Here is a 27,160-nt window from a genome sequence, read left to right as displayed (position 1 = left end):
CAGTTTGATCTCTGGTTCCTCTGCCTTTTCTAAAACCAGCTTGAACATCTGGAAGTTCACGGTTCACATATACCTGAAGCCTGGCTTGGAGAATTTTGAGCATTACTTTACTAGCGTGTGAGATGAGTGCAATTGTGCGGTAGTTTGAGCATTCTTTGGCATTGCCTTTCTTTGGGATTGGAATGAAAACTGACCTTTTCCAGTCCTGTGGCCACTGCTGAGTTTTCCAAATTTGCTGACATATTGAGTGCAGTGCTTTGACAGCATCATCTTTTAGGATTTGAAATAGCTCAACTGGAGTTGTATCACCTCCACTAGCTTTGTTTGTAGTGATGCTTCCTAAGGCCCGCTTGACCTCACATTCCAGGATGTCTGGCTCTAGGTGAGTGATCACACCATCATGATTATCTTGGTCATGAAGCTCTTTTTGTACAGTTCTTCTGTGTATTCTTGCCACCTCTTCTTAATATCTTCTGCTTCTGTTAAGTCCATACCATTTCTGTCCTTTATCGAGCCCATCTTTGCATGAAATGTTCCCTTGGTATCTCTAATTTTCTTGAAGAGATCTCTAGTCTTTCCCATTCTGTTGTTTTCCTCTATTTCTTTGCATTGATCACTGAGGAAGACTTTCTTATCTCTTCTTGCTATTCTTTGGAACTCTGCATTCAGATGAGAATATCTTTCCTTTTCTCCTTTGCTTTTTGCTTCTCTTCTTTTCACAGCTATTTGTAAGGCCTCCCCAGACAGCCATTTTGCTTTTTTGCATTTCTTTTCCATGAGGATAGTCTTGATCCCTGTCTCCTGTACATTAGGGTACAGTTTTGGTTTCATGCATTCTATGGATTTTGTCCTGTGTCTGATACATGAATTCACCATAGAGGATAGTTTCTCTGCTCTAAAGACCCTCCATGCTTCACCTGTTTATCCCTCCCTACTCCTAACCACTGGCCACCGCTGATCTTCTGCTATCTCCATCATTTTACGTTTTCCAGAATATCGTATGGTTGTATACATACAGTAGCCTTTTTGTGTTGGATTCTTTCACTTACTCATATGCATTTTAAGTTTCCTCGACGTCTTTCCATTGCTTGATACATCATTTCTTTTTGCACAGAATCATATTCCATTGTTGAGATGTACCACAGTTTATCCATTTACCTGATAAACGATGTTTTGATTGGTTCCAAGTTTTGGCAGTTATGAATAAAGCTGCTGTAAACATCTGCGTGCAGGCTTTTGTGTGGCCGTAAGTTTTCAGTTTGTTTGGGTAAATACCAAGGAGCACAACTGTAGGATCGTATGATAAGAGCATGCTTAATTTTATAAGAAACTCCTAAACCGTTTACGAAGTGCTGTACCAGTTTGTATTCTTGCCAGCAGTGAATAGCGGTTCCTGTTGCCAACCATCCTCACCTGCATTTGGTGTTGTCAGTGATTTGGGTTTTGGTGTTTCTAATAGGTTTTCTTTGCAATTCCCTTATAACATATGAAGTTAGACATCTTTTTATAGTCTTACTTGCTATCTGTAGCTCTTTCTTGGTGGGATGTCTGTTAAGGTCTTCGATCCATTTTTTAATCAGGTTGGTTTTTTTTTATTGTTGAGTTTTAAGAATTCTTTGTATGTTTTGGATAATAGCCTTTTAACAGATGTGTCTTTTGCAGATATTTGCTCCTAGACTGTTGCTCTGTGGCTTGTCTTCTCATTCTCTTAACATAATCATTCACAGAGCAGAAGTTCTTTAAGTTTAATGAAATCCATCCTATGTGTGATTTCTTTCAGGGATCATGGCTCAGGCGGTATATCTAAAAAGTCGTTGCCATACTTGAGTTCATCTAGGTTTTCTGCTGTGCTGTTTTCTAGGGGTTTTATAGTATTGTGTTTTGCTTTTAAGTCTGTGATTCGTTTTGAGTTAAATTTGTGAAGGCTGTGTCTATTTAATAGATTCTTCTTTTTTTTTCACATACGGACATCCAGTTGTTCCAGCCCCATTTGTTGAAAATACTGTCTTTGCGTCACACTGCCTTTGCTCCATTGTCACAGGTCACCTGGCTGTATTTTGTGGGTCTGCCCGCCCTTCCGCCGGTCACACACTGTTTAGTTTGCTGTGGCTCTGCCGCTGAGGATCGAAGCTGAGCGCTGAGCAGTGTGAGTCCTCCTGCTTTGCCCTTCTACGCTGATTCTGAGTTGGCTGTTCTGGCTCTTTGGCCTCCCCATATAAACTTTAGAATCTGTTTGTCAGTATCCACAAAATAACTTGCTGAGATTTTGATTAGGATTGTTTTGAATTTATAGATCAAGTTAGGAAGAACTGAAATCTTGACACTGAGTCTTCCTGTCCATGAACATGGAATATTTCTCCGTTTACTCAGTTTTTCTTTGATATCTTTCCTCAGAGTTTAGTAGTTTTTCTCGTATACATGTTATATATATTTTGTTAGACTTATTCTTAAGTATTTCACTTTTTAAATTTTACTTTTTGGGGTGCAGCTGAAATGGGAATGTTTTAGCTTCCAATTCCACTTATTCATTGCTGATGGGGAAAGCAATTAACTTTTCTATTCACCTTGTACCCTAAAGTTTGCTGTCATTAGTACTAACTTTTTTTTTCAGTTCCTTCAGATTTTCTGTACACCCTCTCATCAGACGCCATGTCATCTGTGAACAGGCTGTTTTGTGCCTTCCTTCCCATATGTACACCTTTACTTTCTCCAGAATGATATTGACAAGCAGTGGTGAAATGAGACATCCCTGCCTCGTGACCGTTCCTAGGTAGAAAGCTTTGACTATAATCGATACGCGTCTTTCAGTGGGTTTCTGATAGACAACATGAGATGGGTCTTGTCTTTTGGTCCACTCTGACAGTCTGCTTTAACTGGCATATTTAGAACACTGAGGTGGTGAGGTGCGAGGAGGAGGAAGTGTGTTTTACAGGCAGTTGGTCTCAGTTTTTGGCAAGCCTGTGCCCCGGACTATGAACTTCAGCAGTACTTTACCCGCCGCCCGCCACACCTTTAAGTGGCTCAGGATGACTAGAATGGGCTGAAGTTGGGTGTTCCCCCTCCTCCAGTTAGGTTAGACTCTGGTAAAATATTTTCTTCTGATTCTACACCTTGTTGAGAAGAACAGAATGCTTTGTCATATTTTAAAATGATTACTTTCTCCTTCCTCCTGCCAGAACAGAAGGGAATTTTTCTCCAAGATATGCTGTTAGAACTCAGTAGAACTCTTGGAGTTAAAACTCACAAAATTATGCCTCCATCCCTCTGGGGTTTTTAACTCTCAGACTTGTCCACCCTGAGCCTCTATCAGTTTGTCAACTTAAGCTTAGTTTTCCTATCCTGGTGCTGTTTCCCATGAGCTTCTGCTGGTGGCTTTCTCTCTGAGAAGCTGTGACTCTCTGCCTGTTTCTCCAGTTTGGGGGCACTGCTTTTGCCCACTGACTTCGCTTCTCTGACAGAGCTGAGAAGCGTTGTTGATTTTTCCACTTACCTTTTCACTTGTTGTCAGGGTAGAATGGTGACTTTTAATCTCCTTACATGCCAGACGAGAAACCTGGAAGCCAGAAGTTGGAGATATTTTCATTTCTATTTGTCAGTTTTAAATGTGGGAAAATAAGGAAATAGTGGTAGAGTGATAAGGTAGTCGTTCTCCTTCTAACAAAGGCCACCGTTGTTATTTCGATAAACGTCTTTCCATCCTTTCTGTAGTTTTTAAAAAATTTATACAAGTGAGATTATATAGTTTTGCTATCATCATAATATCCTCAAACCCAAAACAGAACTGGATGTCTCCTTCCCTAAACTATCTCTTTCATGTTATCTGGATCATTTTGGATGACTCCCTCACCAAACCAGGAACCTGGGGATTGTCTCTGACTTCCCTCACATCTCTTCAGATCCTAAGTCATGACAGTTACACTTCTAACTATTTTTGTCTACCTCTCTCTCCCCTCTATTACCGCTTCTGCTGGTCAAAGCCCTCAGTGATTTTTCCGTGAACTTCTGCAGTAATAGAGCCTGACTCTAGCATTATCCCCTTCATATTCTATACAAGTGTCGCTTGGATGAGATATTCCCAAATGCGTATCTGGCCACGTGACTGTCCTAGTTAAAGTCCCTCAAAGCCATTATCGACTCCTCACTGCCGTTAGGCTAAATCCAAGCCCCTGAGCGTGGTCTGTGTGCCTCTCTGTGGGCGAAACCTCGGCCTGCCTCTCCAGATTTGTGTCCTGGCCCTCCCTGTCCCCTTCTTTATGTCCCACTATCACTGATGTCCTTATGCTCCCGCCTCCTGAACCTCCTTCCTGCCACTGTGTGATGTGTTCTTATCTGTGTGCTTCCCACAGGCTTCCCTGCTTGGAATGCCTTTTTCCCCTCTCTTTTCACCTCATCAGTGCCTATTCATTTCTTAAGGCAGGTTAGCTGTTAGCTCCTCCTCAGAAACCTCACTCTGACTTTTGGATATCCCTGTTCCCCAAGCTGGGCTTCTAGGTACAAATCTCTATCATTACATTTTTTCTCATTCATTTATTCAATCCACCAACTAACAGTGTTCGTGTTAGGCAGAATTTTAAGCACTGGGATACAACAGACAATGAGGGGGAAAAGCTCCTCTCCTAATGGAGTTTGTATTCCTAGTGAAGGGAGGTACATAATAAGTAAGTAATAAAAACGTGTCAGTAGCTATGATGGAAAATAGAAGAAGAGGGATGGAACGTTCTGAGGTTGGAGAAGAGGCTATTGTTTAAAGAACATGGTCGGGGAAGGCCTCGTTGATCTGTGGCCTTTGAGCAGAGCCCTGATGGGAGCGGGAGTGAACCACACACACATGTGAAGAAACCTGTGCACAAGTGTGCTTCGTGTGTTCCATGAGCAGCAAGTAAGGCCTGGTGCTTTCAGCACACGGGTGAGGGGGAATGGGGCGGAAGATGAGTTCGAGAGCTAATGACAGCCAGCGTCAGATGCTGGCATTTGGCTTTTACTCTGAGACCAGGAACCACGGATTCTTTTGTACAAAGTGACGGTACCTGACTGTGCTAAACGATGACCTTGATTCCTGGGTTGAAGGTAGGGTTGGGTAGAGAGAGGTCGGGCTCGGAATGGCAGAGGCACGGAGACCAGTTAGGACGTTGTTGCAGTAATCCACATAAAAGGTGATGATGGCGTGGGCTGACCAAAGTAGAGCCAGGGGAGGTGGTGATTAGTGGTTGGAGTTGGGATGTATTTTGAAGATAGAGCCAACAGGATTTATAAAGCCTTGGATAAGGGACATGAGAAAAAGCAGGAGTCCAGAATGATTTCCAGGTTTTGTATCTGAACAACAAGAAGGGACAGAGTTGCCGTGAAGTACGGGGAAGATGGCAGGGGAGCTCGAGTTTAAGTTTGAGAAGCTGATCGGGCCTCCAGTTGGAGATGCTCAGTAGGTAGCTGCAAGTGTGCATCTGGGGTTCGGGGGGGGGGGTCTGAGCGAAAGAGAGAAATCTGAAAGCTCTGAGCATGTACATGTTTCAGAGGCGTGGAATGAGATGGGAGAGAAGATAAGATGTGAGATGACAGTCCTGGAGCAGAGAAGATTTTAGAGGCCAGAGCGGTGCAGAGGCCCCTGTGCAGTGCAGGCGCAAGCGAGAGATGCATCTTAGAGGGCGGGGAGTGATGGCCCGTGTCCAGTGCTGCAGGCAGGCCGCTGCACTGCAGACCTGTTCATGGGTGTTTGTCTCCTCGGTTGGCTGAGAGCTCGAGAGCAGACACCTTTGGCAGTGTTGTGACTGACAGTTTTGAAATCAGTGAGACATGGGCATGCCGTTTAGTGGCTGTTTTTCCTTAGGCTGGTTCTCTCAGTCTCTTTGAGCTTCAGTCTCATCTGTGAAATGGGAAGGTTAGAGTATCTTGTAAGGATCAAATGAGATCATCCAGATGGCACACCAAGCAGAGTCCCTCTCATGCAGTCAAACCCATACCAGTTATCATAATGATTAATTCAGTGCACCCAGCCCTTCCTATTCAGCAGCATTTGCTGAATGAACCAGTGAACTGCATGTTCATCTTAATATTTCATTCAGGGCATTTCCCTGTGTGCTTGTGAAGCATTAACGTGGCATTTCTGGGGGTTCCTCCAGGATGGCGTGCTGACCCTCACCAAGCGTTTCTGGAAGAAGAGAGGAAGGGGGTTCCTCGGACAGAGCTGACACGATGGAGCTCCCCAACTACAGCCGGCAGCTGCTACAGAGGCTCTACACACTGTGCAAGGAGCAGCAGCTCTGTGACTGCACCATCTCCATCGGGACCATTTACTTCCGGGCCCACAAGCTGGTCCTGGCTGCTGCCAGCCTCCTGTTCAAAACCCTGCTGGACAACACAGACACCATCTCCATTGATGCATCCGTCGTGAGCCCCGAGGAGTTTGCCCTCTTGTTGGAAATGATGTACACCGGCAAACTGCCTGTGGGCAAGCACAACTTCTCCAAAATCATCTCCTTAGCCGACAGCCTACAGATGTTCGACGTGGCCGTTAGTTGTAAAAACCTTCTGGCCAGCCTCGTAAACTGCTCTGTCCAGGGTCAGGTAGTGAGGGACGTCTCCGCACCACCAGAGCCATCCAGGAAGGAGTCGGAGAAGCCTGAAACGGAAATCCTTTCCTCCGAGGGTACTGGAGAGCATCCCGCTTCCCCGGAGGTCTCCGCTCCTCCAGGGGGCCCCGTGAGAGCGGAGGTGAAACACGGGGTCCATGCGGCGGTGCAAGAGATGAGAGCGGATCCTTCCGCTGCCCAGGAGGTTCAGGGGCACACAGACACCCCAGTGGCTCAGTCAGCTGAAGTTTGTCCCTCCTCCCCTGTTGTACAAACCTTTAGGGAGGCAAAGGGAGCAGAACAAGGTAATATTCACTTAATCGTTATTTTGTAACCTATCCTTCTATTATGGACTCAGTGACCTTTATGAGTTTTTTTTGTTTCATTGATAAACTTGTCAAAGACCACTGTTAGATTGGAAACCAAGATCCAATGCAATAATCGTACTAGGGCATTCTTCTTTTAAGCACGTCTGTGGTTTTAAGTGTTGGAAGCCTGAAGGTGAACCACGGAGCAGAAAAGCAGTATTGTATTGAAATAACCATGTACCGTTTTTTATTTTTACCCATTATCTTAACTAGGAGGAAGATGACACAAAGGAGGAAGCTGTAAGAAATGGTGTTTTCTGCTGCTCATAATTGATATGTTAGATACCATTTATAAATGCAGTGCGTGACCTAAAAGTTCTCAGCTTATGCTTGTAAAAATCATTTCAAGTAATCAGCCACTGATTGTTTAAATTTTGTTTTGTTTTACATTCAGAGTATGAGGGGAAACATTACCAGCTGAATTTTCTTCTAGAAAATGAAAAAATCTTTTCAGACGCACTCTTGATTACCCAGGATGTTTTAAAAAGACTAGAAGAGTGTTCAGAAATTAAAGATGTGCAGAAGCAGGTAGGTACATGAGTTTTATTTGTTTGCTGGTTCCGTGTTCTCAGGATAGCATCAGGTATCAGGGTCTCAATTTTTTTCAAACCTTAAGTTTTTTTTTTGGCGGGGGCGGGGGGAGCCATTTACCTGCTAAAAGGACAATCTTACAAAAGTGCTAGGCAAGGTACTTTCAAAACAAAGACACGTTTTGATCCCTAGGTGAATCCCCAGTGTTGAACCGGGATACTTAACTGAGGTTACCATTTCCTCCTGATTAATCAGGGATAAAATGAGGCAGAAGGTAGTCACAGATAACCCGAAATCATAGATCAAATAATAAAAACAGAAAACAAAATAATCATAGATACTGAAAACATGATACAAAAAGGATTTAATGTAAACTTACATAGTAAATTGCATCCAGTTTTTAGGAATACGTTTGCTATTTTCAGACAATAACGGAAACTTTCATTGAATACTTTTCCTGTGCTATGCTTGGTACATATGTTAGTTATCTCATTTAATCCTCACAAAGATCATTGAAGTGGATACTATTTTATTATTTTATATCCCTGTTTTATGGATGAGAAGAAGTATCTCAAAGAAGTGAGATAGCTTGGCCAAGGTTGCAGAGGTCATGAAACTAAACTCTGAGCAAGAAATCAAACCTAAGCGTTCTGATGTTAGAGCTCTTGTGTTACACACTGAGTTATTGCCTCCCAGTGGGGTAAAAATGATACGTGTATGTTGCATATGTATAAATGTTCAGTGTTGCCTACAGAAAACTGGCAAATGCTTATCATCTCTGTTACTTGGTTGATGTTTTCTGTTTTTTCATCATCTCGGTGAGATGCGCCCCCACCAGTGGGCTCCCTCACTACCCGGCTCCTCACACCTGACGGTGCAGGATTGACCACATGGCCACTTAGGACTCCCTTGCTTCCCCTTTCTCGTGGCCTCACCTCTTATTCTGAGGGCTGCCGGCAGAGTGGGCGGGCGCTGCCCTGCAGGCTTGCTCATCTGACTGGCGGGTCTGGTGGGGAGGCCTCCTCTGGTGCTGTGGGCAGGTTAGTGGCCATTAGTTACTGCTGGTGACTGAGTTGGTAAAGAATCCGCCTGCAGTGCAGGAGACCCCGCTTCGATCCCTAGATCGGGAGGATCCCCTGGAGAAGGAAATGGCAACCCACCCCAGTATTCTTGCCTGGAAAATCCCATAGACAGAGGAACTTGGTGGGCTACAGTCCATGAGGTCGCAAGAGTCGAACACGACTTAGCAACTAGATCACCAGTTACTATTCATCCAAGCAATGCATGCCTTCTACTGTTTGAATAGTTCCCTAATTCATAGCAAGTTGCTTTTTATTTTATTGTTTAACTTTTAATTGGAGGATAGTTGCTTTATAGTGTTGTGTTGATTTCTGCTGAACAATGCAAATTGGCCCTAAGTGTGTGTGTGTGTGTGTATATATATCCCCTTCCTCTTGAGCCTCTCTTGCTCTGCCCCACCACAAGTTACTTTTTTGAAAAAACAAATTCAAGGTCAAGTGTTTACCACAACCATGGTTTACTGACATTTGGCTGTAAATTGTTTTCTTGAGAGATAAACTGTTTGCAAGACTGCGTGGACCCTGATGACGCTCTTAGGGGAGGTTTCAGATTGTAAATCCTTGGTATTCTTTGTACTGATTATGCAGAAGGACATGATGGTTTTATATTTTTGCACTTGGATGTTCTCTTAACGGTCCAGTCCATCATTTTTGTCGCTAGTTTGTTACCTCGATAGCTTAGAGACACACCTTCGCTTTCTGTCATGACTTCCTGTCCACTAACTTGAGTTACAGAGGGGCATCATCGCTCCTTAGACCAGTCGTCTTCAAATTATTAGTGCCAGCTGTGTACTCACTCAAACTGTGTCTGATGCATTTTTTTTCTTAACACTGGTACCTAAAAGTGTCTGGCACATAACAGGTGCTCAAAAAATACTTGCTGTACAAGGATTCATTCAGCATTTCCCCCCTTCTCCTTGCCCTAATCCTTTGATGGCAACAATGTTAATAGTACTTTGCAACAACACTGATTCTCCCTGGGTGATCTTTATAGGATTATGTTATTTCTTTCTCAGTTTTAGAGGTCAGAGTAAGAGCTCTACAAAACACTTGGTGGCTACACTTAAAACTTATTCTGTTTTATTCTATAATAAATTGCTCAGCTACAGAAAGAAAAAGGGGGAAATACTGTAAGAACATAAGATTAAATTAAATTAAACATAGAGTTGGAGGAGGAATTCCTTGGTGGACTTGCCGCTTCCACTGCAGGGGTCCTGGGTTCAGTCCTTGGTTGGGGAGCTAAGATCTGGAAAACCGTGTGGTAGGGCCAAAAAAAAAAAAAAGAAAAAAAGTGTATATATGTAGAGCAAGCAAGCAGGAGAGAGTTAGGAGTCCCTGCCTTGTGCATAGGCCCTGGACGCTTCTTTCTCTCACTTTCTCTCTTGTACTCTCATTTCTTTTAGACAGTTTGAGGTATGATTGACATACAACAAAGTGCACATATTTAAAGGTTGCAGTTTGCTAAGTTTCGAAACCTGAAATCATCATCATAGTCAAGATAGTGACCATGTCCATCCCCCCTAAAAATATTTTCACGCCCCTTGGCAATCGGGCCATCCTGCCCCTTCCCACTCATTCCTTGGCCATCTGGCCGTCCTGCCCATTCCCACTCACCCTTCCCCAGGTGACGCTGGTCTGCTTCCTCTCTCGATGAACGTGCATCTTCTCAAGTGTTACATAAATGGAGTCCTGTAGTCTGTGTTCCTTTGGTCTGGCTTCTTGCATTCAGCGTAACTATTTTGAGGTTCACCCAGGTTGTTGCGTATTCATTCCTTTTTATTGCTGAGCAGGGTTCCATTGTATGTATATACCATTTATTTATCTAGCTCTACTATTTACTAGCTCTGGAGTAGAAAATGGCACCCCACTCTGGTATTCCTGGCTGGGAATTTCTGTGGGCAGAGCAGCCTGGCAGACTATAGTCCATAGGGCCGCGAAGAGTCAGACAGGACTGAGTGACTGAGCACGCACACACACACCCCCCCGTTTACTAGCCTCGTGACCTTCATCAGCTTAATCTCTGTAAGTCTTGAGTTCCTAATTTGTAAAATTTGGGAGTGTTATCACCTGCATCATAGGGTCATTGTGAATTAATTAAGATTTATGTAAAACTCATACTAAAATGCCAGGCACATAGAAGGAGCTCAACAGGGGATGACTGCTGTTGTTTGCTGATACATTAACTCAGTGTTTGTGGACCCAGTCAGCCTTGAAACTCCTTTTTCACTTAATGCCTTGTAATATCCTAGTACTGCGGTCACTTCGTTTGACATGAGATGGTTTGCTGTTGATGTTTAAGCTTAATTTGCAAGTCATGCTTTCAAATGGGTGCCATTACCCTTGAAAGTAGTTTCCTGACCTGCCTGTGTAGTGTCTCACATGAAGCCATCAGTCTCTAGAATAACAATTCAGTGTATATAAAAATGATCTTGTTAAAATGTACGCCTCCAGACCACATTTCCAGAGTCTGAATCTTACATTCTGGTAGAGTTTGGGAATCTCCATCTTGAACAAGTTCCCCGTGGATGGCTTTTTTGGTACCTCTAGACTACATTTTGAGAAGCGTTGCTGGAGAAGTTAACGGCCTACAAAATTCTTAATGTGTGATGGCAGATGTCACAGCGTCGATGCTGACAGCTCTCAGTGTTTTGAGGAGTTGCTGAATACCCATTTTCCCAATTGTTATTCTTTGCTTTCCTCTTGATTCAGCAAATATTTACTAAGCAACTGGTATGTGCCAGGCATTGAGCTGGTTACTTGGAAAAAACATAAATAAGGCTGGATCCCTATCTTTATAGAATGTCTTGACAACAAAGAAATCCTGGCACATAGGCATTCTGCATTTCAGCTACAGTTTGTTTGCTGTTGTTCTGTTTATACATTTCTAGCTCCCAGATAGCTTTGACTGTTTTTTTTTTTTTGTGGGTGGTGGTGGTGGTGATTTGGTTAATCATCATCACATTAAAAAAAAAAAAATTAGCTTGGGCCTCCCTGGTGGCTCAGTGGTAAAGAATCCGCCTGCCGATTCGGGAGACACAGGTTTGATCCCTGGTCCAGGAAAATCCCACATGCTGCAGAGCATGTAACCCCGTGCGCCGCAGCTACCGAGTGTGTGCTCCAGAGCCCAGGAGTTGCCGTTCCTGAAGCCTGTGCAGCCTAGAGCCCCTGTTCCACAAGAGAAGCCACTGTAATGAGAAACCCATGCACCACAGCTGGAGAGTGGCCTCTGCTCATTGCAACTAGAGAAAAGCCCACTCAGCCACAAAGAGCCAACACAGCCAAAAATAAATTAATAAAATAATTTTTAAAAAAAGATAGCTCAATGTTAAAAATAATTTACACTTATATGTGTAATTTTGAGGCCTATTAAGGTTATAAGTGATATTCTGATTGAGATGGACCAGTCAGTTCCTTTTTTTTTTTCCCTAAAACACAGATACGAGATAGGCAGTTGGCCTGGATTGAGTTAAGGGAGGACGCATGAACCAGTGTCCTGACTGTTTTATTTCCTGAGATGAGTGATGAAAGGTGGCAAAGCCATTGCTTGAGCAGTGATTGCAGCAACATGAGAAGAGGCTGGGCAGCTTGACTTGTGTGAAACCAAAGCCAACACTGATTAAGGAGAAATCTCTGGGGTGTTGGGATGGGAAAGTGTCTTCCGCTTGTCTTTATCTCAGTGAAGTATCTCTGACCCATTAGAAAAAGTAGGTACTGACCTAAAGGGCTTCTGGCTGAGCTGAATAAAAGAAAAGTGTGAAAGTGTTAGTTGCTCAGTTGTGTCTGACGATTTGCAACCTCAGGGACTGGAGCCCCCCAGGCTCCTCTGTCTATGGGATTTCCCAGGCAAAAATGCTGGAGTGGGTAGCCATTTCCTTCTCCAGGGGATCTTCCCAAGCAAGGCATCGAACCTCCGTCTCCTGCAAGGCAGACAGATTCTTTACTGCCTGGGACCACCAGAAACTTACACTTTTTTTCAGCTTTTATGCTAAAACTTTAATTGTCTGCTTTCTTCATTCCTAGCCATGGCCCTGCTTTTTAAATCATTGTGTATATAGCAAAGTGAGTCTGACTAGAATAAGGAGATATCTCTTTCTACTATTGATTTCCTTGCTGTTTGATCTACTTTTCACCTAAAGTTCTAGAAAGACTTCCCAAACCAAAGGCCTGGTAGCATCCTTTTTTCCTTCACCTTTGTTTCGAAGGCAAACAACATTGAAGGCTCTTATGTGAACCTGGTATTTTCAACTGTGTCATGACCTCAAGGGTTTATTAAGAAGTGCAGGTCTGTGTTTTGTGGGCTGTGCTCACTGACAAAATTAGGTAACTTTCTTGAGACGTGAAGGGGTACGATTCACTTTACAGATCTATGAGAGAGAAACATAAGTTGTTTTTTCAAATATCTGCTAATTATCAAGTCTAAGATATGCAGCTATAGCTCAAAGGGCTGGTGGTCTTATGGGAAGGGAATTTCATTCAGTTAAACAAGTATTTATTAAACACCTATTTATACCAGTCTCCGCACTAATCATTGAGACCAGGAGGAATGGTATAGATTGTCTGGAGGCTAACCAGTGTTCCATCTGATGTTGATCCTAATAAGTCCAATAAAATCCAGTGAATGGTTACACTCAAAGTCTGGAAGATGAACCTTGTGAAAGAGGTGCCAGGTCAGTGAAGTGAGCTGGCCTTTCATCCTGGTATTCTGCTCACCAGCCATGCAACCCTGGGCAAGTTACTTCGCCTCTCTGACTCTTCTTTAGGTAGTCGTGATAACGCCTGCAGGCTCTGGCGTGAGGAGTAACGTAGATGGCACGTATTGCGCAGCGTCTGGGGTGGCACTGAGCTGTCGTGGTGTGTCTCGTTGTTACCCTTGTCTGGCCCTCAGCATTCAGGGAAGGCCTGAGCAAGCAAGAGTATGGTGTAACCCAGACAAGTCCAAAGGCAGTAGGCAGGCAGTTGGGAAAATAAGTAAATGCCATTAAAAGATCTGAGTGTGAGGGAAAAATTTTTTTCACAGACAATAGAGGGAAAGAAAACTGTGCCGTCTTGAAATATATTGACCCGTATTTCACTCATAGATTAAAGTTCTTTGAGTACTTGTGTGACCATGAATTGGTATGAATTTATTGAAGTGCTTTTAACTGTAAGAATCAAAGGGGTTCTAAATGTCTGGTTGAAGAATAAAAGTCTGTTTTGGTTCATTTTCCTAGAGTTCTGTTCCATGATAACAATCAGTGAGTTCCAGCCTGTTGCAATATGTGACACCCTTCTGTTTAGGCAGATTCCCTATTTCCAGAAAAGGGCTTACTCTGCTGTGGAGCCCCAGGCAGCCTGGGGCGCTGATGGAGCTAACAGTTAACTGCGCTGGCTCTGATGCAGGTCCGCAGTAGGTTCTGGAAGAAGGAGACGGGAGCAGGGCCGTCCCGGCAGCTGACTGCTCACTCCTGGCCCTTTCATCAGCCCAGCCCTGCTTCTCTTCCCAGATGGCCACCCTAGTGTCACTGCTGAGCAATGAAGTTAACAAATGTTTTAATTTCACTGCTGAGCAGTTCGGCAGAGGAGGAGACGGTGGTGAGGATAATGAGCAGCACGTCAGATCCCACCATTGATGAAAGCTTCTCCTCCCCACCAGCTGAAATGATAATGCAGACAAATTGGATGCTGAGAGAGGCGGACCTGGGATATCCGGAGAGCTTCGGGTGAACGAAAAGTGGCCTAGGATACAATGAGATAGCTGTAGGCTGTTATCAACTACGGGCACGAGTCGGTCGGAGGGAGGGAGGGAGGAAGTGGAAAATAAAGAGGAAGAAGCCAGTTTAAAACTAAGGGTATGAACAATCGTGGGTCTTTAGGAGATACCTGTTCCCATGTTCCTACGTTGAACGGATTTCTCTTAAACTTCAGCAGCTTTAAAGAATAAGCATCTATGCCCTCACAGTTTCTGGGGGTCAGAAATCCAGGCACAGCTCAGCTGAGTCCCTGGCTCAGTGTCCCTCACGGAGCTGCCCTAAGGGTGTGAGCCTGGGCTGCAGACACGCCGAGGCTCAGCTGGGGACGTCTCTTCCTAAGCTCACTCATTTGTTTGTTGGCCAGGGACTGACTTCCTTGCCACGAGGGCCTCTCTCTTGGGCACCTCCTAGCATGGCAGCTTGCATCCCCCAGAGCAAAGACGCTGAGAGAGTCCACACAGGGGCGAGATGGCAGCCACAGTGACCCAGCCTCACGCTTGCCTGCTCACTACCTGGCCCCTATTCTTTTTCTTAGAAGCGAGTCACGAGGCTCAGCCAAGGGTGTGAAAACCTGGAGGCGGGCATACTAGGAGCCATTTCAGAGGCTGCCTGCCACAGGTCCCTACTGCTGTCAAAGAAGAGCCATTCTAAAGAGACTGTAGGCCAACTGCTGAAAGCCAGAAAGCCTGAATAAATGAGACCAAAGAGAATTAGGCATTCAACTGGTATCTTTATCTTATTTATTATTTTTTAAATAGAGACAAAATGATTTATATTTTGTTCATGAAAGTTGCTTATTCCAGTAAAATCTTAGTGTGGATTATGTATTTTATCTCTTTACTTTTGGAGATGGCCGAAAAACATAGGAACCTTTTTTTTTTTTTTTAAGTTAGCTTTATGCAGTCCTTTCTGATCAGGAAACAAGCTCGAGCAAACTCAAGAAACACAGAGTCTGACTCATTTATAATCCTGTTTATTTGGGAGGCAAGGAGATCAAGTCTCTCTAAACAATAATTTTAAACATGTAATTACTGTCAGAATATGTAATAACTGGGTGAACTTTGCCAGTGTACATATTCATGAGATCCTTTTGTGTTGTGTATATTGCTGTGTGTGTGTGTGTGTCTAGAAAACCTTAGATTTTTGTTCTCTAAAGGCTCTCCTTAGAAAACTATTTTCTTTTGTCGTATCAGTATGAAAAAGCATCAGAGGTAGGTTGTAGTTTTGCCAAGTAGGAATATAAAGATTATACATAATGCTATCCACATGAAATTAAGTTTTGATTACCACATTTTTCATTACTGCTGAGATAGAAATATTAATTCTGCCTTCCAGCTGGCCTTCCTCCCATCTGCCTGAGATGCTCAGTCGAATGCTAACATTGTTTATTTTACCCCTGGAGTTGTTGGCGTTTTAGGGCTCTAGGTTTAAAGAGTCGTGGAGGTGGGTTTGGTGTTAGGCATGTAGTGCTGAGACCCCTGGAGGATCAGCTGCGTCCAGCAGACACTGTGGCTCTGGATTGAAACAGAGTTCAGGACAAGCACGCTGGTTTTCAGGGTTGTCTTCATAAAGCGACATGTGTGAGAGCTTTTCAAAAGGAGAGTGTATAAGGGAGAAAAAACGGAGTTGAGACCAGTCTCAGGTACTGCTTTTGGTTACGGATTTGAAAGAAGAGCCATCGAGGAAGGCAGAGAAAGAGTGTCCAGAAAGGCACTGGGCTGTGGACTTCCCTGGTGGCTCAGATGGTAAAGCGTCTGCCTGCAGTGCGGGAGACCCGGGTTCGATCCTTGGGTTGGGAAGATCCTCTGGAGAAGGAAATGGCAACCCACTCCAGTATTCTTGCCTGGAAAACCCCATGGACAGAGGAGCCTGATAGGCTACAGTCCACGGGGTTGCAAAGAGTCGGACACAACTAAGCGACTTCACTTCAGTTCAGAAAGACAAGTTCTTACCAAAACACTTCCGAAACACTTCTATGTCAGGAAGCCAGAGAATTGTGTTGCAGAAGCGATAGTAACATCAAATGTCATAGAAAGGCCATGTCAGCCGGGATCATACTGTTGAGGGCCTGCTTGCTCAATCCAAGAAGCGTAGGATTCCTGCCTCATCACTTTCTGGGCACTTGTGTTCCGCAGACCATAATGGGATGCCTTGAGGGAGAAGGACAATCAGCATTTCAGAGAATCCTGGATAAAGTGAGAAGTGAGAGCCTGGATGTTCAGACCGTTGTGTCCCTGTTGCGGCTGTACCAGGATTCCAATCCTGCAGTCGAGACAGCACTGTCAGACAGAGAGCCGGAGGCTATAGAAGCAGTGCGGCCGAAAGGTAGGAGGAACCCCACCCACCCGAGTGACTGCATTTTGTTCTGGGAAGATGCTACAAAGCTTGCTCGAGCGATCCCATGTTTCAGTGGCTTATTATTAAGTGATTTGCACATAAATTTCTACCTGTAGTTCCAGAGGCTGCGTGTTAACATATACAAACTGAATTTGAGTTTTCATTTCTGCCCCCTAGTTAGCTAAATCTGACACCTTGAAGTTGCAGAATATCATCCGTGTTCTCCTGCCCTTCAAAAGCCACACGTCCAAATCAGTGTTTGGCATGCCCAGGGTGGACTGGTTTCCTGACAGCATGTAAAGGCTGAGGTTTCTCGTTTGGGTTAGGCACAAAGCGGTGGCCTTGCCGACCAGGCGTTAACCTCTGGCTGGCTCTACCGCTTTGTGTTTCGACAGATAAATGAAACATTTTCCCTTTCATAGAAGAGTTTAAACGGAATAATAAAGTATTTTCCTCTCCAAAAAGAGATTCTGTGTTCGGGTGCTCAGAACAGGCTGAGAATCACTTTACTATTCTGTTAGATCTCTCTTGACAAACCACGCTGTCATTTTCTTCAAATTGACTAGCTTCCCTTGTCCGTCTCCAGCTCTTTCTCCCCCAGGGAGCACAGAGGAGGGAAAGACCTTGTCTGTTCTGTTACTGGAACACAAAGAGGACCTGATCCGGTGTGTAACACAGCTGAGACCCATTTTGGAGTTCCTGGAAACAGTGGAGGAGGAATTCCTGCCTGGCTCTGAGAAAAGGGTAACTGTCCAGTGTCTCTTGCTCCCTCCTGAACTCATGTGACACTTATTTTTAAGCCTCTCTTGTGGCACAGAGCACCTTTCCCCTTGCAGTATTTCTTCACATGCTACACGGTAAGCGCCTGAAAGCTCGGGTTCTTACTTCACGCCTCCTGTATCCCCTGCATCTTTAGATGCATGGACAGATGGCTGTCCCTGCTCTGACTCCGTAAGATTCTGACTCCGTAACTCTTTTGCCCCCAAAAGAGTTAGGTATGTGTGTGTTTAGGCACATTTCTAATTATTATGACACTTTTTACAGAAATGGTAACACTGTTCATCTTTAGTGATAAAGTCACTAAAGTAAGTAGTCACTTACTAAAGTAAGTATAAGTAAAGAAGTCACAATTGGGAAAGTAAGCAGAAAGGAGAAAACCTAAACCTCCCAGCATCTCAGCACTCAGAGATCGTCACTGCTAACAGTTTGGAGCCCGTGCTCCCGCTTTGCTCGTCTAAATCACGCTGGGACGGGAGTATCATATAGTTTTGTGAGTTCATTTTCTAACTGAATATATTGTGAGTGTATTTCCATGCCTACAGTATGGATCATGGTAGCTGTATGCTGTTCGAGTGGCTATACCATGACTCTTTGATGCTTCCCTGTTGGGAATCCTTTTCTTATTTTTTGCTGGTCCAGTATTTTGCTGTGGTAAACGATGCTGCACGGGTCATTTTGCACATAGGTCTTCGCATACATCTCAGATTATTTTCTCAGAGGAATTTCTAAGAAGTGAGATTTCGGAAGAGAGAGTGTCAAGCTTTTCAAGTGTTTGATCTATATTGCCAAATTGCCCTTCAGGAAGGTTGTACCAATTTGCTCTCCCACCAGCTGCTAAAATCCTCATAAAACTGCTGGCATGACTTCTCAAGCCAACTAGATAACTGTATTTGTTGGTGTTATCGATTTCAACTTTGTGCTAAAAATGTTTTGATATTGGGAAGGAAGAAATAGGGAGATAGAACTTTCATGCCATCAAACTGTGGGAAGTGGTTTAACTGTTCAGGAGAAAAAATGTTTATGAACCTTGGTGTGATGGCTGAGTATTGGATTGACAGTGAGGCAATGGATCCTAGATTTTCTGATTCTCGACGATATTGCATTGCCATATTTTTCATATACAATGGGAAAACTTTTCATCTCAAAATTGTATTTTAAAAATAATATTTTTAAAAATTTAACTCCTTTGAACTTCTTGAGAAAGATGATATGCACACAGGATAAGATTAAACCCCTGTTTTCTCCTTAGACTTCAGATTAAGTGTAATTTTAGGCACTCAGTTTAGGTAAGTTGCTTCTAGCTCTAGAAGTACCCCATTCCTTGTTTAGTGATTTCATTCAGTTACTCATTCAAACCTTTTCCTCATTAGCTAGATTGAATGTGTCCTCTGAGCTGTTTCATTATCTTGGTAAAGTAGCACTTCCGGGTAGAGCCCACGCTCAGCCTCGCTCTCCGCAGCCCGGCAGGCCACCCCGCCATTGTCTTCTGTCACTTTCAGTTTGCTTGACAGAAAGGGCTGAAGCAGAAGAACTTAAATTAGTTATAAATCACAAAAACGCTTCTTAGGATTGGGGTTCCACCAGAGCTTCATTAAGCTACTCTTTCTCGCTAAAACTGAAGGAGTGTAGTAAGGCAGGAGTGCAGAGGTGGACGTCGATCACATAGGCGCAGTGTTTTCATGGTATGAAACGTGCTGTTTCGGGCCTTTGGAACGTCCTCTCTTCTGGAGTGATGCTAATCCCAAGTACCACGGCCCTTCTGCAAACATGCCTTGGGCTCTGTAAGAAGTGGTGGATAGGCATTTCTTTACTTCAGGCTTGGAGACAGATACAGAAATAGTGATTACTATAGCTGCCACGCATTTATTGTTTCCTGTGTGCCAAGCAACATGCTGAGGACCTTTTAAGCCTTATTGAATTCTACCCTTGTAGTAACTTTATGGGGGGGAAAGAAAGTGAAAGTGAAGTTGCTCAGTCGTATCTGACTCTTTGCGTCCCCATGGACAGTAGCCTACCAGGCTCCTCCATCCACAGGATTTTTCAGGTGAGGGAACTGGAGTGGGTTGCCATTTCCCATATTACCCTAATTTAAAGATGAAGAAACAGAAGCTTTAGAAGTGTGAGCGGTGCACCCAAAGGCACAGCTGCTTGGGGCCAGCACGGGAAGCCAGACTCCTAAACAAAGCACATCTGGGGCGGCCCTGCTGGTCCGGCGGCTAACGCTTCCCCTTCCAGTGAAGGGGCGCCAGTTTCATACCTGGCTGGGGAGCTAAGATCCTACATGCCCCTGGCCAAGAAACCGAAACATAAAGCAGAAACAAGATTGTAGCAAATTCAGTAAAGACTTTAAAAATGGTCCACATTAAAAAAAATTTCTTTTAATAAATAAGTGAACAAAGCATATCTCTTAACCCCTGTGCATCTTGGTTCTTATTAATATTGGTAACCACTGTCATTTACTAGCAATCTCTTGTCCTAGGAGTTAGGCTTGGCTCTACAAATGGGAACTTCATTTTAGAGAATCCTCATAACAACTGTGTAAGAGTTGGTATTGTTATTTTCTTTTGCAGATGAGGAAATTAAGGTTTAAAGACTTAAATAACTTGCCCAAGGTCACAGAGGCCATACATTTTAGAACTTGGTTTTAAACTAGGCCTGTCTGGCTTAGCAGTTCCTTCTCACTCTTACCAGTATCCGCCTACCTCATTTTGGATCAGGTTATCGCTTAGGATCTAAGAGGTAACATGGAAATCAGAATAGCTTTTAGATACAAGCCCTTATTTCAAATTATGTCTCATTTAGTAGATAGAAATCTGATATGTATGAGACCTTCGTGTTCTATATGGACAAGAAATATGACAACTTAATTTATTAATATATATACATGCCTTTCATAGATATAATACTCCTTTTACATATATAACACCAATTTGGTTTTATACCTGAATTTATTATTTTTTAAATGGGAGTAATTTGATAGTGGCATCCTCTGACATGCAACAATGACTGATCTGCCTAACTCTTTCCCCTGAGAGCTGGCATTTTCCCAAAGGAAACCTCAGGATTCAGTTACTGTGAACCTATAGACTACATGTACTGAAATAATCCCCAAAGTCATCCACAAGAACCAAGTTATATAGAGTGAATTGCAGCCCATGAAGAATTAGTTCTATAGCTATAAAGTAACTGTCAGGGATTTGGCTTTTCACCCTTTTGCTGGAGCCCTGTGCCCTGTTGACTCAGAGAACCCTCTAGAACACCAGGGAAGAACCAGTGAGTAGAACCGTGGGGTGATGCCTGGAACTGGTACCTGTGGCCACTGGGGAGGAGAGGGGCAATGAGGAACCCACAAGGAAAATAATCCGGAAGTGCACTTTAGATCTGTTATTTCGGAGACCACAGACGAACAGAGTATCTGGATGTCCAAATTGCTGTATCAGTAAAGGAAGGAAAGTAACAGAATTGCTCTGAACTTGCAACTTCTGGGCACTTTATTGAATAAAACAGGAAAACACTGTAGCCATGTTTATTTATTGGAGTCGATTTCTCCGTCTTAGTGTCTGAACAGACCCGGTCTAAAGCTTTGATGTAAACTGCTCGCTCTGTCACGTAGGCCTAGCCTAAGAATATTTTTGCACAATGCAGTGAGGTAAAGAATATGCACAGCCCTGCAGTTGAAAGAGAAGGATTTTCATAGAGCTGTTTGCTTGGAGAATGCTTTGGATTTCACTGAAACAGAATAAGGAAGAGACTGTGACAGCTAGCGCTAGAGATGAGCAGGAGAAGACCTGGAGACGGGGCAGCCTGTAATGCGGTCTCGCTGGGCTTTCCAGTGGTGTGTCAGACACGCTTAGAATTGCCAGTGACTGGTGTTGGGTTGATTGCTCGCCACTGCAGGTGATTCTGAATTGCTGTGAGGGCCGAACACCCAAGGAGACGATAGAAAATTTGTTGCACAGAATGTCTGAAGAGAAGACCCTGAGTGCTGAGAGTCTGGTAAAACTGCTGCAGGCTGTGAAGATGGCATTCCCCGACTTGGGCCTTCTGCTGGAGAACTTGCAGAAATCAGCCGCTTTGCCGAGCACCACAGGTATAAGTTCATTATTGACTCTCTGGACTGGCATCACTGTTAACAGGAAACGATAGCTTAAAACTCCCCATTTGGCTCCTCACTGGGGAGATAAGACAGTGTTAGGAAAGGCCATTGTGAAAGAGAAACTTGCCATCTCCCATCAGTGATTCTCAGTGTTTCTGCAGTTAGGATTGGAAATCCGAGAATTTTTTCTCCATTAAACTCCCCTGTGATGTTCCCCTGGTTCAGGGTTTACGAAAGTACGGCTTTCCCGGGGCTGAACGCCTGTGGAGCAGATGGGCTCACAGACATGAGCAGCACGAACTCACTTCCCGACGCCCTCACGCCCACTGGAGTGCTGGCTGCTTCCAGCAGTGCCCAGAGTGGACCACCCCTCGTGTCCAGCCAGTTTGGGTTAATGGGCCCACATCCCATCCCTTAGAAAAACAACCCAGCGCTAGCCAATCCCACTCTCACCCCCCCCCCCCACCCCACCTCCCATCCCGGAGCATTTGAGACTGAGATGGGTTTCAGAAAAAGGGATTTGGGAAGTGAGACAACTTTTTTACTAGCTGATAGAAATAACATGTCCTTATACAAACCTGAACTGTTCAAAAAATAAAGAAGGAAAGACCCTCAAATCCCACTTGATGATGTCAGTATTAACACGTTCTGTCACATTATTTTTACAGTGTTGAGATACTCTACTGCATTTTATCATTTCCCCCACCTAACAGTGTAACCTAAACATTCTCCAGATTTCAGACTACTCCCTAGAGTTCTGGACTTTTTTTTTAAGGCTGTTTAGTTTCCACTATCAGGATACATAGGCCGTTTTGCCTGTGCCCGTATCCAGGAGCACATGTAACCTAACGGCGGAGTCTGGCAAGATTCCCAGGGTTTGCATCCTGCCTTCTTTGGTAGCTGTGTGACGCGGAGTAAGTGACTTAACCCTTCTGAACCTCCTTCTTTCCTCCATGAGATAGGGGTGAGAATGGTACCTACTCCTTCATTTTCATGGCTACTATGAGATAATATGTAAACATTGAGCCCAGAGCTCAGCACATAATTTTGTCCTTGTCTAGTTGCCAAGTCATGTCAGACTCTTTGCAACCCCATGGACTACAGCTTGCCAGGCTTCCCTGTCCCTCACCATGTCCTGGAGTTTGCCCAGGTTCATGTCCATTGAGTCAGTGATGCCATCCAACCCTCTCATCCTCTGTTACCCTCTTCTCCTTCTGCCTTCAATATTTTCCAGCATCAGGGTCTTTTCCAACGAGTTGGCTGTTTGCTATCAGGTGGCCAAAGTATTGGAGCTTCAGCTTCAGCATCAGTCCTTCCAAAGAGTACTCAGGGTTGATTTCCTTTAAGGTTGACTAATTGGATCTCCTTGCTTTCCAAAGGACTCTCAAGAGTCTTCTCCAATACCACAGTTTGAAAGTGTCAATTCGTCAGCACCAATGGCAACCCACTCCAGTGTTCTTGCCTGGAGAATCCCATGGACGGAGGAGCCTGGTGGGCTACAGTCCACGGGTCGCAAAGAGTCAGACGCGACTGAGCCACTTCACTTCACTTCACTTCACTTCCACCTTCTTTATGGTCCAGCTCTCACATCCGTACAAGGCTACTGGGAAAACCACAGGCTTCAGTACACACATGATAGGCACTCAGTAAATGTTAGTTATCTTCTTCATCATCATCATCTCAAGTTTCTTAGTGGCAAATATCTTTTTTTAATTGGAGGGTAATTGCTTTACAATATTGTGCTGGCTTTTGCCATACATCAACGTGAATCAGCCACAGATATACATAGTGACAGAAGTCTTTGTACACATTTTTTTTTTTTGCCTTCAGATCATTTCTTAAGGCTAGATTCCCAGAAGCGGAGTCACTGGGCCAGAGAGGAGAATAAATTTTTAAGCATCTGCAGAGCTGAAGGGAATGCCCGATAGTTTTGATTTTTCTTTGCTTTCAAATAAATACGACCTCTTGAAAGAGAGCCGCTAACAGATTGGCTCCGAGGGCATCCAAACAGAAGGATGGGTCAGCTTCGCTGCCGCACTCGAGACTCCTGCCTGCCTATACTTGGGATCACCACGTGGATGCTTTACCTCAGGCCTGATGGATAATATCCCTTGAATCTGTACATCTGAATCTCTTACAAGTGCAGCCTTCTAATTACCCCCCTGTTGAGCAATCACTAGCTTCTCCCACTGGGCGCTAACTTTCAAAGTGCTGGTGGGTTTTGTGGCCCTGCAGCAGTGCGTGATTAAGTGTAGCCCAGAGGAGACGTGAGCACATGCGTGTGAGGCCCCACGCCGGGAGCTGCAGTCGTGCTCCAAAGGAGACCAGGCTCCCACACCGATCTGCTCCTCCGCCCGCATTTGCAACTCCCCTCACGTCACCTGGAAGAAGCCCTTAAGGAGGCTTTGTCGCATCAAACGTTGTTGTTTTGCTAATATCCTTACAGCCCAAGCAAACCCTGATGATTATGGGATTGAACTATTGAGACGGTATCATGAGAACCTCTCTGAGATTTTCACAGACAACCAGATGTTACTAAGAATGATCCCACACGTGAAGAGCATAGTCCCTGGAGAAAAAGAGGTAAGAGAGAGGGAGGAAGGGTGGGCATAATGAGAGAGAAGGGAAAAGATGAACATATATATTTTGTTTGTTTGTTTGTTTAATACATATTCTATATAAGCACCACAGCCATGTTGAGAAATGATGGGTTAGGAAGTCAGTAGAGAAGGAGAAATAGAAGGCAATTCCGTTTCTAAGGCAGAGTGACAAGTAGGGTAGTTGTAATGTCTGCAGTGGTGAAAGGAAGGGCTTTCCAAGAAGAATGGAAAACCTTCTCATGCATCAACATCTCTCAGGTTGAAGGAGGTGAAGGATGTTGAAAAACTCCCAAGAAATAACATTCACTGTGACGCAGCGCCCAGACGCGCAGTTCTGTAGCTGGACCACCGGCTAGAAAGGGCCTTACGTGTGTGTCTGTGCTGCGTCCTGAAGGTCATGGAGAAGCTCATGAGGCGTGGCACTGGTTCTGGTGGTTTCCATGCTCTGCTGTCAGCAGTTCTGGAGAAGCACACGGTGTCTGCAGCGGCCATCTGGCAACTGCTCCTGGTGGCTCAGGAGATGAAGCCCTGCCCGTTGAGTCTGCTCATGGAGGAGATACGAAGGGAGCCCGGTGCCAACGCTTTCTTCCGGGCAGGTAGGGTGTCAGGGACTCTGTGCTCGCTTTGCCCCTCCAGAGGTTGTTGTCAGTCTTGCCAGAAAATAGAGCTCTCTTTCAGTCTTCCACATCCCAACCAGTAGAAGTGAGGACCAGCAGTTTCGTTCAAGGAAATGGGAGTTTGTAAACCTTTTAAAGTAAAATATGGGCAGTTATTCTACACTGCTATTAATAATATCATTTCTCCCACTTCAGTGCTGTTTGCCATTCCCCCACCCCCGGCCCCCACCAAGGTGGGAGCCAGATAAAATAGATTCTCATGCTAGAGAATTGAGTTGAGAAAAGGGGAAAGGGGAAAATGGAGCTCAGAGTTCTGCTCATGATTTTTCAATCCTTCTTTGTTCAGTGATGACCCCAGAAAGTGCTGCCTTCGAGACCATCCTGAGGCATCACAGGTTGATCCTAGAGGCCATCCAGCAAACGGCTCAACTCAAGTGCCTGGCCTCAGAGGAAGAGCAGCTGGCAGAGACCGTGAAAGAGGTGCGCTGGGGATGAAAACGCAGCGTCTGGGGGAGTTCTACAGCGTTGGTGCCCAGGACCGTGTTCTCTCCTAGGGGAGAAACCAGCTCCTGTTTAGCGACTGCCGTGGGCGGGCCGGGGCCCAGCGGCATTTGTCACGCTTTTGCGCTTAATCCTCCCAACTCGGCATGGCAGGTGCTGTCACCCACGTTTTACAGATAAGGGACCTGGGGCTCCGAGGGGTCGGTGGCAGATCCAGGATGTGCCAGCTGGTCAGAGAAGCAGTCGGGATTGGAACGCGGGTCCAGGTGACTCAGGTGCAGGTTGAGTCTGATTGCAGACTGGACCTAGGAAACTCAGAGGGAACCGTGATACTCTCCAGTCACATGTTCTAGAAAGCAACTTTTTTCAGAGGAAGAAAAGTAAAATTGGTCTTATTACACGCTCTATTCTGGCTTCTAGAAAGAGCCAAAATAAACATAGAAAGAACAAAGCTTTTGCCCATATGGGGTAGCAAATAGTGCCAACTCATTTTCTGTAAGGCTTCTCGCAATGTGGCCAGCATCCCAGAAAAACCAGGTGGGGCTGGCGGGGGGAATTCACGGATGTTCATCCCAGGATCGTGTGCATCTTGAGTGCAAAAGAATCATAAAGGAACATGAAATTTAGCTCCAGATTCACCTATGGTGCTTTTTGATCCAGATGGGCGTGGCTGTGGTGTGTAGAAGGGCGGTTTCTAACCCTCCACACAGGTGACAGCCCCACCTTGGCCTGACTCTCAGATGGGCAGAAGATGGCACACGTTTCTGTGGGGCTTCAGAGGAGAGATCCGTCTGCTAGACCCTCTCCAGCATGCCTCGCACTTCAGAGACGGGGCTTCTGCCGTTGATCAGTTTTAGCCTCACTAATTGGTCTCATGCCTGCCTCCAGGGACATCAGGTTTATTTAGACAGACTTGAAAAGAGCAGAAATAAAATATCCCCCAAAATGAAAATTCCATTTGGCCATCTGCGGATGGTTTAGTTTTATTTCTCAGCATACTGATTCTTTCTGCTGATAGCTCTAACATTCTGAGAGGGTGGCTTTGAAATAATATTCTTGGCCTCTTTAAAGCCCCTATTTGAACCTTCTTTAAAAAGCTGAGTTTCTTTATGAAAGAAAATGATGTTTAAAAGGGTACATCTAAGTATCTAAAAATGTGAAGCCTGCACTGATCATGCAGAATTGCTTCCCAACACTGAGACCATTGTATACAGTGAAAAATTATCTCAGTCTTCAAGACAGAAATGCCATCAGCCACATCCTATAGCTCTCCCCAAGCATTTGATACTGAGATCTAGAAAAGTTCTTTAGGAGACTCTTGCTTTCTGAGAAGATATTTCTCATAGAAAATCCTCAACGATTCCTTGCTCGCACCTTTGCATTTTCGCAGTGGTCTTCACATGTGTCTCCTTGTTTAAATTTTGTGAATTTCCCTGCACTTGGAGAAAAGGGGAGGCGGGGCTCTCTGCTATATGTATAGCGAGAAATGTGTTATTTATTATAGATGGGGCAATGCCTCTCTGAAATTAGCTTTGTTTTCTAAGTTGAAAACCATAGAGAAAATCTGCTGATGTTAACCACAAACCTTGGTCTCGTGGTATTCATTTAGATTCTGAGCAGCTCCTCTGAGACAGCCAGCCCCGAAGCTTCCCTGGGAGCACTGCTGAGCAGAGCCGCGGAAAAATCCATCTCAGCCACTGAAATATGTCAGCTCCTGTGCAGCATCCACAGATCCTCCCCAGGCCTGCAGCCCGTCATGCGGGAGTTAGCGTGCACTGGTAAGAAACGGCGGGCGGGGTCCTGTTCGGCCCCCAGCTCGTCTCCTTGTTGGAGAGAAGAGGCAGCAGTTCAAGGACGAGTTCATCCATCACTACCTTATTTATTCTGTGTGCTCGTGAATACTTAGAGAAGTCACAGACCATAGATCTAATTTGTGTTTGTCGGAGAGAAGCGATG

At 44.7% G+C, this 27,160-nt stretch overlaps 1 protein-coding gene across 11 annotated transcripts in view; it reads left to right on the top strand.

Moving 5' to 3' along the window:
• Positions 1-27,160, top strand: part of ZBTB40 (zinc finger and BTB domain containing 40) — a 76,392-nt gene that overhangs the window by 33,014 nt on the left and 16,218 nt on the right. For all 11 annotated transcript variants that reach the window (XM_060411464.1, XM_042244599.1, XM_060411463.1 and 8 more), the window contains 9 exons: positions 6,117-6,871; positions 7,329-7,462; positions 16,409-16,598; positions 17,197-17,354; positions 21,288-21,480; positions 23,933-24,069; positions 24,481-24,682; positions 25,050-25,183; positions 26,814-26,982. In XM_060411464.1, the coding sequence (XP_060267447.1) occupies positions 6,190-6,871; positions 7,329-7,462; positions 16,409-16,598; positions 17,197-17,354; positions 21,288-21,480; positions 23,933-24,069; positions 24,481-24,682; positions 25,050-25,183; positions 26,814-26,982 (1,999 nt within the window). In that variant the 5' untranslated portion in view covers positions 6,117-6,189. The remainder of the gene's footprint in view (positions 1-6,116; positions 6,872-7,328; positions 7,463-16,408; positions 16,599-17,196; positions 17,355-21,287; positions 21,481-23,932; positions 24,070-24,480; positions 24,683-25,049; positions 25,184-26,813; positions 26,983-27,160) is intronic.

The sequence above is a fragment of the Ovis aries genome, chromosome 2 (assembly GCF_016772045.2).
Source record: "Ovis aries strain OAR_USU_Benz2616 breed Rambouillet chromosome 2, ARS-UI_Ramb_v3.0, whole genome shotgun sequence".
Taxonomy (NCBI): domain Eukaryota; kingdom Metazoa; phylum Chordata; class Mammalia; order Artiodactyla; family Bovidae; genus Ovis; species Ovis aries.
Note: the sequence above shows the minus strand (reverse complement) of the source record. Positions and strands in the feature narration are given on the sequence as shown.